The sequence below is a fragment of the Notolepis coatsorum genome (genome assembly GCF_963971535.1).
Source record: "Notolepis coatsorum genome assembly, chromosome: 12".
Lineage (NCBI taxonomy): Eukaryota > Metazoa > Chordata > Actinopteri > Aulopiformes > Paralepididae > Notolepis > Notolepis coatsorum.
The window spans coordinates 36930911-36944484 of NC_140176.1; the positions used below are offsets into that span (position 1 = coordinate 36930911).

A 13574-nucleotide genomic window follows, 5' to 3' on the forward strand; every position below is an offset into this window, starting at 1 on the left:
GACCTTTTGGTCTCAACCTTGTTTTGGAATAGGATTTCACCACTAGGTGGCTGCAAATCACTGCCTCCCAATCTACTTACCGTAGATGTTGAGACTCAATTAAGTTTTGGTCGTGCAGTAAAGGCTCATATCACAACAGGCCTCTGTTCCTATTGTCTTAACATACTTACGTTCTCTCTCTCTCTCTCTCTCTCTTTCTCTCTCTTTCTTTCTCTCTCTCTTTCACTGTCTGTCTGCCTGTCTCTCTCTTTCACTGTCTATCTGTCTGTCTGTCTGTCTGTCTCTCTCCCTTTTACCGTTTCTCTCTCTCTCTCTCTTTCTCTCTCTCTCTCTCTCTCTCTTACTCTCACTGTATGTCTGTCTGTCTCTCTCTTTACCATCTGTCTCTTTCTCTCTCTTTCACTGTCTGTCTATTTCTCTCTCTCTTTCACTGTCTGTCTGTCTGTCTGTCTCTCTCCCTTTTACCGTCTCTCTCTTACTCTCACTGTATGTCTGTCTGTCTCTCTTTCTCTTTCACCGACTGTCTCACTTTCTCTCTCTTTCTCCCTCTCTCTCTCTCTCTCTCTATCTCTCTCTCTCTCTCTCTCTCTCTCAGGAGGACAGTGGCTTCCTGCTCAACGCCCTGCTGAAGAGGGGTCTAAGTGAAGACAAGCTGGTCCCCGACGCCGCACCCAGCGTGGTCCCCGAGGCCTCCACCTCGGACGCCATGACCCCAGAGTCGGACGCCCTGGCCACGGTGGCCCCTAACTCGCTGGCCCCCAGCCCCTCTGACCCCCACCCGCTGGCCCCCAGGGCCCTGTACTCCCCGGGACGCGGGGACCCGCTGGAGCGGGAGCTGAGGTCCAAACTCAGCCAGATGGTCGGCCGCGCCAACAGCAAGGACAAGGACAGCAGCTCGTCAGAGGACGAACCCGCCAAGCGGCCCGGGACGGACAGGGACAGGGACAGGGAGAGGACGAGGCCGGGCGAGAGACTACGGGAGAGACAGAGCGTCAGGGAGAGGGACAGAGGGAGAGAGACGGCGGGCGAACAGGTCAACGGTCCGGAGCTGAAGAGGAAAGAGAGAGTCGCTGAGAGTCCCACGCTGAGGGAGGATGAGAGGGTGAAGGAGAGGAGGCTGGAGAGAGGAGGAGGAGGAGGAGGAGGAGGAGGAGGAGGGAAGAGTTCAGAACAGAGAGGAGGAGACGACAGGGAGAAGAGAGAGGGAGGCAGACAAACGAAGAGACAACAGAAAAGAGACACGGAGAAAGACGACAGGAGAGGAGGAGAGAGGAGGGGTGGGTCCAGTGCCAGCTCGCCTGCAGTTACCCCTAGTTCCCTGGAGGGGCTGCTGTCGGACGGACAGGTGCGTCTACTGCTTGTCTTCTTTTTTTTAAATACGTTTTTAATTGTCATGCAGATTAACACACACACTGAGTCACCGATGAAATGTCTCTCTGCACTTGACCCATTCCGTCGTCCTTCCCCCCACGGGGGGGGGGGGGGGGGGCAGACATGGGCTGCGGCATGGGCCTCGCCCGGGGACCAACTTTGTCAGGGACGCGACATCGTTAGCGATCTGTTCTGCATGTTTTTCCATTGGGTTTATCTTATCGGGAGGGGAAACCCTTGTGAGCATGGGGAGAACATGCAAACTCCACACAGAAAGGCCCGGGAGATGGGGGAGCTCCAGTAGCTCACCGCATATCTCTGCGCTATTTCTGCGTCGGAGAAAACCGTGCTGCGTCACGGATCTGGTGGACTCCGAGTTCGATTCCCGGACCCGCCGTCATTTGCCAGAATGTCTTCCCCTGCTCTATATCCCGTTTCACCCTGTATCTGTCGGTCATGCTTGACCAGAAAAGCGATAAACGCTAAAAAATTAAGTTTAAAAAAATTTAAAAAAAAAAGGCCCGGGAGATACCCCACCTGGGTACATGGCTTGATTCGATTCCCCAAGCGCGAATCGAACCAAGGACCTTCTAGCTGTGTTAACAGTGTTAACCACTACACCACCATACCGCTCTGTCTGTCTCTCCTACGCTTCTCCCTCCATCTCTCTAGATACTGTCTGTCTCTCTAGATACTGTCTGTCTCTCTAGATACTGTCTGTCTCTCCTACCCTTCTGCCTCCATCACACACACATGTGCACACACACACAGACACACACAGACACACACACACACACACACACACACACACACAGCGCTAACAGATCTGAAGCTAAGCCTACTACTAAAGTGGAATATAAGGTCTCCACTTGACCTATTCTGTACTGTAATAAAATCCCCTTCCAATAAAAACACCATCATTCACTTGAAGAAAATTCCACCTTCCAACACCGACCATACAAAACATTCTCCCAATGGGCTGAGGGCCGACATCTCCATTGTAATTGGTAAATGGTGCGTTTATATAGCAGCTTTCATCTAAAGCGCTTTGCAATTTTCTGTTCCTCACATTCACTCACACATCCACACACCGACGAAGACCGTGCTATAGGAGCCAACCTGCTCATCTGGAGAAGCTTTTATCCAAAGCACTTTACAACTCATGCCTCACATTCATTCATCGGGAGCAGTTAGGGGTCAAGGACACTAAATGACACTTCGACGTGCTGCCGGGAGTCGGAACCTTCTGATTACCAGACGACCGCTCTACCCCGCTGAGCCACCAGTCACTGGACTGTTAGCTGCCCACTAAATAGTAAGGATGGATTGAATGTAGAGGTTTAATTTCCTGGTTTGTGTAAAATGTGCTTTGGCAAATAAAGACTTTCCTTTCCTATCAGATGGATGACGTGGCTGTGGAGAAGTGTGGCTGAGATCTTGTCGCCTCTCCCTCTGTCCTCCGTCTCTGTCCTTCTGTCCTCCATCTCTGTCCCTCTGTCCTCCGTCTCTCTCCCTCTGTCCTCCGTCTCTGTCCCTCTGTCCTCCGTCTCTGTCCCTCTGTCCTCCGTCTCTCTCCCTCTGTCCTCCGTCTCTGTCCCTCTGTCAAACATAGTAATAGTTGTTGGTTAACTAGAGCCTCTTTACCTCTAGGCCATCCCGCCTCCCCACTTCAATACTCACTTTCACACATGGAGAGGCATACACACACACACAAGCAGATAATACACTACACACACACACACACACACACACACACACACACACACACACACACACACACACACATGTCTGGGCATTCCCCAAATAAGTCATGTGTTGTACATGTGCTTCATGTGTCTGGTGGTCTGTAATGATCTTTAGTCATTGTTGACATCTTAATTACTTAATTACTCTGATTGATTTCACCTTTAATGCCTGTGAAACAGCTAGCAGAATGCTATTTGATTCAGCATATTGACGTGTTTCCTGTAAACACAGGAAGCTAGGGAGGGACTTTGATCTGAATGTGCATTAAATTAACACTTTGAGTGCCGGGACCCGTCTTTAGACGTCTTTGCTGGCCATGCTAAAGTTGCCGGAGGACGCGTTACGTCGTCCTTATATCAATATTTCAAAAATCTGCGATCGGATTCATATGTCCCCTCCGCTGGCCTGAGATCCACCAGCAGGACCCACTGAGCTCTCTGGCGGTTCAGGAGCGCCATCTGGTGGCCGATCGGCGCAATTGCCAAACAGGATGTTGAATAGAGGTTGTCATGACGACCGTAGTACTTCCGGGCGCTCGCTATAGTTCATGGGACTCTGGCTCGTCACGCTACACGGTGATCGATTGGCAATAACTCGATAAACAACATGATTTGGACATATATACCATTATACAAGCTGGAGATGGACCGGGTAAAAATATATCCCATAATGATAAGATCATCAATATAATGCATTTGGGGCTATATATCACGTTCTGGAGAAAGCTGCAGAAAGAGATGAAAACATACTTATACATTAGACCATACTTTACTATGAATATGTGAATGAAAAAGTTTAACGTTGCTACACAATGAACAATACATATAGGACTTTGAATGGGCCCTAATAATGGCAATGTAGCAATAGAATTTAAAAAGTTATAGCCCTGCAAAGAAGGGGACTTTCTCCATAGACAAATAGCGCTGGCAATCTATGGTATATCATGAATTTAACCTTAGGCAGCCAAAGTGTTAAGGATGACCGGTTAGATAGCAAGGTAACATTAGCAACGTACATTAGCAATGTTACACAACGTTAGCATTGTTAGCAATGTTATGCAAGCTAAAGTTGAACATTTGTTTCATTAACAGGGACAGGTGCTATATTTACAATGTGCTGTAAATGTCATTGTAGTAAGCATTTCATTGGTATACGACTCCATGTGCAGGATGGCAAATTCTTCTGGAAATTACATAAAAAAAAAATTTTTGATCCACTTCTTCTCCTCCTGTTTTTCTGTGTTTTTCTCCCATCCCAATTTAGTCGTTATGCCAATTCCCCCCCTCCCCTTCCTGGTCGTTGCTTGCATGTGCCCCCCACTGGTCGGTCTAGGGAGCCCTGAAGTCTATCAGATGCTTCCTCTGAGACATAGATGCCAGCAGCATCTTTTCACCTGCCAGCGCGGACTCTCATTGGTGAGGTGTAACGTGTGGGAGGTCACACTACCCTCACCATCTCCCTCCCTCGCTGTGCAGGCGCCCTGACCGACCTGTAGGAGTCGCTGTTTACAACGACCAGATTACCACCCACCGGCTTCCCTCTCGCTGACTCTGCCAATTGAGCCAGTATGATGGCCGGCCAAGCCGGAGGCAACGCTGACAGCCGGATTCGATACCAGTGTCTCTCGCGTTGGTGACGAGCGCTTAGTCCGCTGCGCCACCCAGCCGCCTGGAAATTACATACCATTAAGAATACCTACAAAACTTTGAACCCATACTATCGTATAGGTGATGATCAATGCAAGACATGTGTGATAAAATAACTTAAACGTCTATTTTGATTTAATGTGGCCTTTATAAGTACTGTAAGTGATATTATTTAAAATGAAATAATGTGTTAACTAGCTTTACATTCCAACAGCCATCACTGTTATAGAGTGTCTGGTCAGTAACATGGGTCTCTCAGTCCCTCCGCTCTGCAGTAAACACAAAATACCTTTTCTGGTATCCCTTCCTACTTTATGCAATCAGGAGAGAGAACCCTAGATATTTTTACTTATTTCAAGAAATCTTGCCAAGCCAAATTTGCTTACTGCACTGGTAGATTATTTTACTTACCAGAGTACCATTTCATCTGGGTATTTCTACTTTAACTTTTTCCAGAGTACTATTTCATCTGGTTATTTCAACTTTTTTTTTTAACCAGAGTACCATTTCATCTGGGTATTTCTACTTTTACTTAAGTAAAGCAACTGAGTACTTATCCCACCACTGCCGTAACTCATCCTTCCATCTTTCACCACCTTTCTCTCCAATGAGAAATACCATTTGAAAAAATATCTTGCCTATATATTGCCAAATGTAATCCCCAGTTTCGGCGGCTGAGGGTGTAGGAGCGGCTGAGGGTGTAGGAGCGACTGAGGGTGTAGGAGCGGCTGAGGGTGTAGGAGCGGCTGAGGGTGTAGGAGCGGCTCAGGGTGTAGGAGCGGCTGAGGGTGTAGGAGCGGCTGAGGGTGTAGGAGCGGCTGAGGGTGTAGGAGCGGCTGAGGGTGTAGGAGCGGCTCAGGGTGTAGGAGCGGCTGAGGGTGTAGGAGCGGCTCAGGGTGTAGGAGCGGTTGAGGGTGTAGGAGCGGCTGAGGGTGTAGGAGCGGCTGAGGGTGTAGGAGCGGCTCAGGGTGTAGGAGCGGCTGAGGGTGTAGGAGCGGCTCAGGGTGTAGGAGCGGCTGAGGGTGTAGGAGCGGCTCAGGGTGTAGGAGCGGCTCAGGGTGTAGGAGCGGTTGAGGGTGTAGGAGCGGCTCAGGGTGTAGGAGCGGCTGAGGGTGTAGGAGCGGCTGAGGGTGTAGGAGCGGCTGAGGGTGTAGGAGCGGCTGAGGGTGTGGGAGCGGCTCAGGGTGTAGGAGCGGCTGAGGGTGTAGGAGCGGCTGAGGGTGTGGGAGCGGCTGAGGGTGTGGGAGCGGCTCAGGGTGTGGGAGCGGCTCAGGGTGTGGGAGCGGCTGAGGGTGTAGGAGCGGCTCAGGGTGTAGGAGCGGCTGAGGGTGTCGGAGCGGCTCAGGGTGTAGGAGCGGCTCAGGGTGTGGGAGCGGCTGAGGGTGTAGGAGCGGCTGAGGGTGTGGGAGCGGCCGCCTGAGAGCGGGTTTGATCTGCGTGACGATGACTCTTTTGTAGATGGAGGATGAGAGGCTGTCGGCAAGGTGCCATTTCTCCATCGACCCTCTCAGTCAGTCAATACCTCTGACACATGTCTCTTCTGGTTTCCAGGGCCTTTTTTTTCAATAAGTCGTGTAAAAAAAAAAAAAAAAGCAAGAAGAAGGAGAGAGAGCTGCCTCTTATCTCTCATCTCATATTCTGTATTTTCTTTGGCTGGAGTGACACCCCCTCTACCCCCCCCCCCCTTTAACCCCACTCTTTCCTGTCCTCCCACCTTCCACCATTGGACATGCCACACACACACATTCACATGATTCACTCACAAATACACACACATCCTCCACACACACACATACTGTACACACACGTTTCACATGACTCACACACACATAATAATAATAATAATAATAATAATAATAATAATAATAATAATAATAATAATAATAATAATAATAATAATAATAATAATAATAATAATAATAATAATAATAATAATAATAATAATAATAATATAATACAATAATAATATAATACAATAATAATAATAATAATAATAATAATAATAATAATAATAATAATAATAATAATAATAATAATAATAATAATAATAATAATAATAATAATAATAATAATAATAATAATAATAATAATAATAATAATAATAATAATAATAATAATAATAATAATAATAATAATAATAATAATAATAATAATAATAATAATAATAATAATAAACTTTATTTGTATAGCACCTTTCATACAGAAACTGCAGCTCAAAGTGCTTCACAAGGGAAAAAATACAGGCATAAAATTAGCACATAAAGTGCAGACATATAAAATCTGAGTTTTTCACATTAGGATCTAACATCCCAACAGGACACATTGTTTATGGTTTGATTCAGTTTTAAATAGACAATAGAATAGAATCAAGAATCAAGAGGTTTATTTGTCACATACATACCAGGGCATACAGGGAAATGCGGGTGGTCTTGCTAGGTTCCTGAGAAACCTATGCAATATACAATTTGCAATGTTAACTCTGTATCTAAACTAAACTATACAGTACCTCCTTCCGTGTTTCTAAAGATTATATTTTTTAAAGAGACATTTTGTTTAACCTTTTCACTGCCACACTACAGAAGGTTAACCCTTTACTAGCACACTACCGACGGTAGTGAATAGAATAGATCAAATATTATTTTTACAGTGCAATCAAATTTTTCTGGATTACTGTTCAACAGTTCAAAGTAGTCTTTACCTTCTCTGTTTGGTATCCACAGTTTAAAACTTGACAGCCTTCCCTCCTGTTTGATACCCACTTTGACCCTTCGAACCTCCCACCCAGGGCAAACCTCCCTCTCAGGGTGCAGTTCCCTCTCTCAGTGTGCAGTTCGAGTCCTACACAGTTTTAAAGCCTGACAGTCTCTTGTTTGATACCCACACAGTTTAATACCTGACAGTTGAACCTGTAATCAAAAGTAATAGACAGAGTAAAATAATACAGTGCAATAAAATAGTAGAATATAATAGATAGTAAAATGTATTATGCAACAGTGCAGTGCAATAAAATAAAATGTACAGAGTAAAATAGTGCTACAGTACAATCAACAGCGGGGTGTATTAGAAGGCTATGGTGAAGAGGTACGTTTTTAGCTTATTTTTTTTAAATATTAAGAGATCTAGCTTCCCTAGTGTGTTCCATAACTTTGGTGCATAGTTTGCATAAAGGTGTGTGACAAGATTTGGTCTAATTGCACTACTGTTGTATCATACATTACACACACACACACACACACACACACACACACACACACACACACACACACACACACACACACACACACACACACACACATAGGCAAGCGCACAGAGAGCCCAAAGTCGCAGGCTTTCAGGCCATCTCATGACTCAATCAATACTTTCCCCGTCCTGCTGATCAAAGCCACAGCCAGTGATTAATTCATTATTGAATTACATCTATCTTTCTTCACCTCTCTCTCTCTCTCTCTCTCTCTCTTACTCTCTCTCTCTCTAATCCTCTCTCCTTCTTCATCTCCTCAGAGAAATGGAAGGATAGTGTCTCAGCCACTAATGTGTGAGTGGGTTGTTCCAGGTGTATAAGGACGACCGAGCCGTTCTGATGACTCAAAACATGGATAAAAACAAAGACCTGAGTAACCGGAACCATTCTATCCAAAGTTTAGATGATGAGGTTGGAACCAGTGTTGTAGGACTGGAGTCCGGACTCTGACTGAACCAGTGTTGTAGGACTGGAGTCCGGACTCTGACTGAACCAGTGTTGTAGGACTGGAGTCCGGACTCTGACTGAACCAGTGTTGTAGGACTGGAGTCCGGACTCTGACTGAACCAGTGTTGTAGGACTGGAGTCCAGGACTCTGACTGAACCAGTGTTGTAGGACTGGAGTCCAGGACTCCCATTGAAATGGTGACCGCTGTGTAATTTATGTTTAATGTAGACCTTTTTTGAGTCAGCTCAGACTCAACCTTATAGGACTTGGACTAGGGCAATGGGGACTCGACTCGGACTCGACTCTGGCTCTTCTTTGGTGACTCGGACTTGGACTCAGACTCAAACACTGGGGACTCAACACTGGTTTGAACACATTGTTCATTTAAAAACATTGAATGGACTTACATGGGTCTTCGTCGCGATGGTTCAGTGAGGAGCTTTGTTCCAAAGTCCACCCTTTGAAATGTTGATCCAGAGTGACTTCTGGCTTCAGCTGATCTATAATTATAGAGAATATATTTTATGCCATAAGCCATATTTAGCCTCCTCTAGTTCTTTTCTCCCTCTTTCTACCCCCCCCCCCATAAAAACCTTCTCACCTCCTCCTCCTACTCTTCCATATCCCCCTCCTCTTCCATATTTCCCACCACTGTCACTTCCTACGCCCATTACTCCTGACCCCCCCCCCCCCATCACAGGTCAAGCGTTGTGTTCACACTTCTGCTCACTTGGTTCAAGAGAGGATGTGAATGCTGCTTGCGTGTGTGCGCGTGCATGCATATGTGTGTGTGTGCGTGCGTGTGTGTGTGTGTGTGTGTGTGTGTGTGTGTGTGTGTGTGTGTGTGTGTGTGTGTGTACCGTGTGTGTACCGTGTGTGTGTACCGTGTGTGTGTGCGTGTACAGTACATGGCTTTGTATTGTCGTCTGATGCGCATTATGTGACCATGTCACATCAAGGCATCGTTGACCATATTCACATGGCGGCCATTTTGCTCTTATGTCATGCTCAGGTTCGGATTCAAAGGAATCTTGGCATCTTTCTTAACCTTTCTATTGTGAGAGATGGAAGGAGCCTGAGAAGCTCACAGTGATTAACTGGTCCCTAACACTGATGGATGTGATTTATCTTGAGATATCCACAGCGCGGGTGAGTGGGGTGGGACAGGCAGGGATTGAACTGTGGGTCCACTGGCGTAACTCTCTCTCAATGTGTGCCGGGGACAGATTTGGGGGCGTGGCGAGTGACGTCGATGGGGGGGGGGGGGTTAGGGCCCGTAGCCGCATTTCTGCAGACCCCTCTCTGATTGGTTGAACTCTATTTCTGCAGACCCCTCTCTGATTGGTTGAGCGAAGCCCCTCTCTGATTGGTTGAGCGTGCGCATGCGCATGAGCCGCGACAAGCTCCTCCAGAAACTCCTCCAGAAACTCCGTTAAGCTCCAGAGAGAGAGGCTGAAAACCCACAGTTCTTGCCCGACGGATGGGAGCGAATCCCGGATCCGAGGTTTCTGATGACTACCCCCAAAACACGGAGGTCGCGAACGCAATTTATACGCATGGAAGTATTGATTACGCCATAACGAATCATTAAAAAAATATACCGTTAACTGGAATATGTTGTGTGTGCCTTTCTGAATATGATTTGGGAGGGTTATAATAGAAGAAAGACAGTGTAAACAATATAACGTTATGTGAATAAACCGCGAAATAATAACTAATTCCTTGGTCAATAGAAGTCTCTGTGATACTTTCTGAATATGATTTGGGAGGGTTATAATAGAAGAAAGACAGTGTAAACAATATAACGTTATGTGAATAAACCGCGAAATAATAACTAATTCCTTGGTCAATAGAAGTCTCTGTGATACTTTCTGAATATGATTTGGGAGGGTTATAATAGAAGAAAGACAGTGTAAACAATATAACGTTATGTGAATAAACCGCGAAATAATAACTAATTCCTTGGTCAATAGAAGTCTCTGTGATACTTTCTGAATATGATTTGGGAGGGTTATAATAGAAGAAAGACAGTGTAAACAATATAACGTTATGTGAATAAACCGCGAAATAATAACTAATTCCTTGGTCAATAGAAGTCTCTGTGATACTTTCTGAATATGATTTGGGAGGGTTATAATAGAAGAAAGACAGTGTAAACAATATGTTTGACGTATTTTAACACACACCTAGGCTGACGACCCGAGCTATTATTATGCAAAGACAAGTACTTTAGCGAGTGGGTACTTGGCCCTTGCAGGGCAAGAATGCGACCCCCATCTACTGCTCTTTGCATAATAATAGAACAGGTAGTCAGACTCAGCTCTACTGGGCCATCTACTACTCTTTGCATACAGGTAGTCAGACGGGGGGGGGACATTAACTGCATTCTGAAAAAATGGGGGGGACCCATTGCCACGTCCCCCGTGCCAAATACGCCCCTGTGTGGGTCGCAGCAGCCGAAAAGGTCAGAGCCGCCGTGTGCGGCTGAGCGGGGTTGGGGTGCTTGTTCAGGGGAGTCCGGCGGTCTTGTGGGAGGGGGAGGAGGAAATGTCTTGTTTGTCTTGTCTTTTGTGTTGTCCTCCTTAACTTTAACTGGGTGATTTTATTGGGGGGGAGCTATTTTACTATTTCTTTCACTATTTGGGCACTTTTACACGGTTCCTGTGGGTCTATGGAACACCTCTGTAGGTTTTTGTTTTTCAAAAAGGTTCATTGTTTTGTATTTCTAATCAAGTACTCAAAAACAGCATTTTTCTACCTCAAGATCTTAAGCCGTTTTGAGGCTGGGCTCCAACCACTGTGTGGCCTGGTGGCAATTGCCACATTGTTATGCAGCTGGGAAATCTCTTGACATCACAGATATGCACATTTTAAGAAGACTCAGTTCAGTGAGGGTGAATAATGTGAGGGGAATTGGAAGAATGTGCCAATGTGAGAATTAGAGACATAGGTCTTATTAATATGGGTCCACATGGCCGGGAAGCGGTGCCGAATACTGGGAGAGGCCATTCATAAGATAGTACCCCTTTAAATTTTAAAATGTTATACTCTGTTTTTATAATTTGTTATTTCTGTTGTTATTATTATTGTTGCTGTTATCTCCCTGTGAAGTTCTGTGTATTATTATTATTATGGTTATTGTGTTGTCTTGTTTTCATGTAAAATAATAATGAAAAAATTGTTATCAAAAAAAGAAACCTTTCTATTGTGCTGCACCATAGTTTAAACTACTGTCTTGTGTGTGTGTGTGTGTGTGTGTGTGTGTGTGTGTGTGTTTGTGTGTGTGTGTGTGTGTGTGTGTGTGTGTGTGTGTGTGTGTGTGTGTGTGTGTGTGCGTGTGCGTGTGCGTGGAGCAGAAGTACTCAGCGGCCTCCCTGTGCACCATCACCACGGAGGTCCTAAAGGTCCTGAATGCGACGGAGGAGCTGATTGGCGAGGCGGGGGGCGAGAGCTACACCCCGTCCGAGTCCATGAGTGCCTCGCCCATCTCCACCTGCTCAGAGACACGCAGGCTGGACCAGAGGCTGACCAAGATGGAGGAGAACGTAAGCTACTGTAGATCACGTGTTCTCAGCTGTTCTCAACCTGATGGAGAACGTAACCTACTGTAGATCACGTGTTCTCAGCTGTTCTCAACCTGATGGAGAACGTAACCTACTGTAGATCACACGTTCTCAGGGATATGTACAGATATAGTACATAGTATCTACAGATATGTAAAAAGAATTATGCAAGTATGTACAGACAGATGTGGATAGATGTGGATATTGTACTCTACATACAGTATAAATGGGTGAGGCACTAATATAATATAATATCATAGAATATAATGTTGTCAGAAACAGGAATGCGTGATGCCTTCACCATCCCCCTCGTTAATCTTAGGCTGCGGTTAGACTGACTGATGTTTTCGTTTCGTTTTGAAGATGAGTTTTGCTTTTCCAGGTCGCAACGTAGTGGCAGCCGAGTTAGACATTCGTTTTGCAACCTGAGCACTTTCGTTTGCCTCCTGAGCACAGTGATGTAGTACAATGCCAAAGCAGTAGGTGGCAGTAGGTGGCGAACATGAAGGCAATTTTCAACCAATCAGAACTTGAATGAGGACACTCCACATCCTGTTCAAAATCTCAAAAACCACCATCTTTAAATGCCTCCGCGAGCCATTTTAGCCAATGAAGCATTATTTTTCAGCAAGAAATAAAGTGCAATAAACAAAAACGGATACATTCACTGTGTTCTGCCTAATTTGTTGATGAAACAAAACTAACATCAACACAAGTGACCACCAAGAGCGGATAGTTTAGTCTAAAAAAAGATCGCAGAGGTTGTTAGCTACATGCTAACGTGAATGGAATATGCCATTATAACAGTATAGCATTGTGGCTAGCAGCTAACGTTAGCTCACGTCAGTTAGCCAGCCAGCACCAAACTGATATCATGAGCTATCAGTAGCTAGATAACATTAGAGACAACGCCTCGTGTATTAAACAAAGGTGAATAGATGACTGGGCCATTTTGTTTAATGCTTGTTAAGATTGAAAGAGGAGCTCTGAGCTAACAGGGTCTGATAGCTAACGTTAGCCAGCTGCTCATGCAATCGTTAATGCTAGCAGAATTAATGGATGTAAACTTTATTTAACATATTGCAGAATGGGTACAATACAATACGGCTCAATACAAACAATTGTTAAGGGAATGCAGACTGTTGTAGCTTGGACTGGGGTCCTTATAACAATAACTTGACAACACATGGTAGCTGCAGCTATAGCTCTGTTGTCACCGGACGTTGGTGAGGGCACGCAGATGTGGGTATATCTACTGCGCATGGGCGTTGAGCAACAACGGCTCCGCGCAGATTACACGACATGTTGTCGGCGAGTTTTTGGCGTTTTTCCAAAACGGAAACACAATTTAGCATTGTCAGTAGGGCAACGCGTTTTCCTGCCAAAATGGCATTTCTATTTAACAGGGACAGCAAACGGATTCAAAACAGCAACAAAACTAAAACAAAACATTTTCAACGTGCCTCTCTGTCCAGGTGTATCTGACTGCAGGGGCTGTGTATGGCCTGGAGGGGGCGCTGGTGGACCTGGAGGACTGTGCCCGCAGCATCAGCAGCAAC

General features: G+C 45.6%; 1 protein-coding gene across 1 annotated transcript in view; it reads left to right on the forward strand.

Annotated features, from left to right (window-relative positions):
• Positions 1-13574, forward strand: part of myripb (myosin VIIA and Rab interacting protein b) — a gene marked incomplete at its 5' end in the record, with an annotated part of 41357 nt that overhangs the window by 20314 nt on the left and 7469 nt on the right. Inside the window, 2 exons of the mRNA XM_084325802.1 lie at positions 596-1116; positions 1258-1345. Coding sequence (XP_084181928.1) covers positions 596-1116; positions 1258-1345 — 609 coding nt within the window. The remainder of the gene's footprint in view (positions 1-595; positions 1117-1257; positions 1346-13574) is intronic.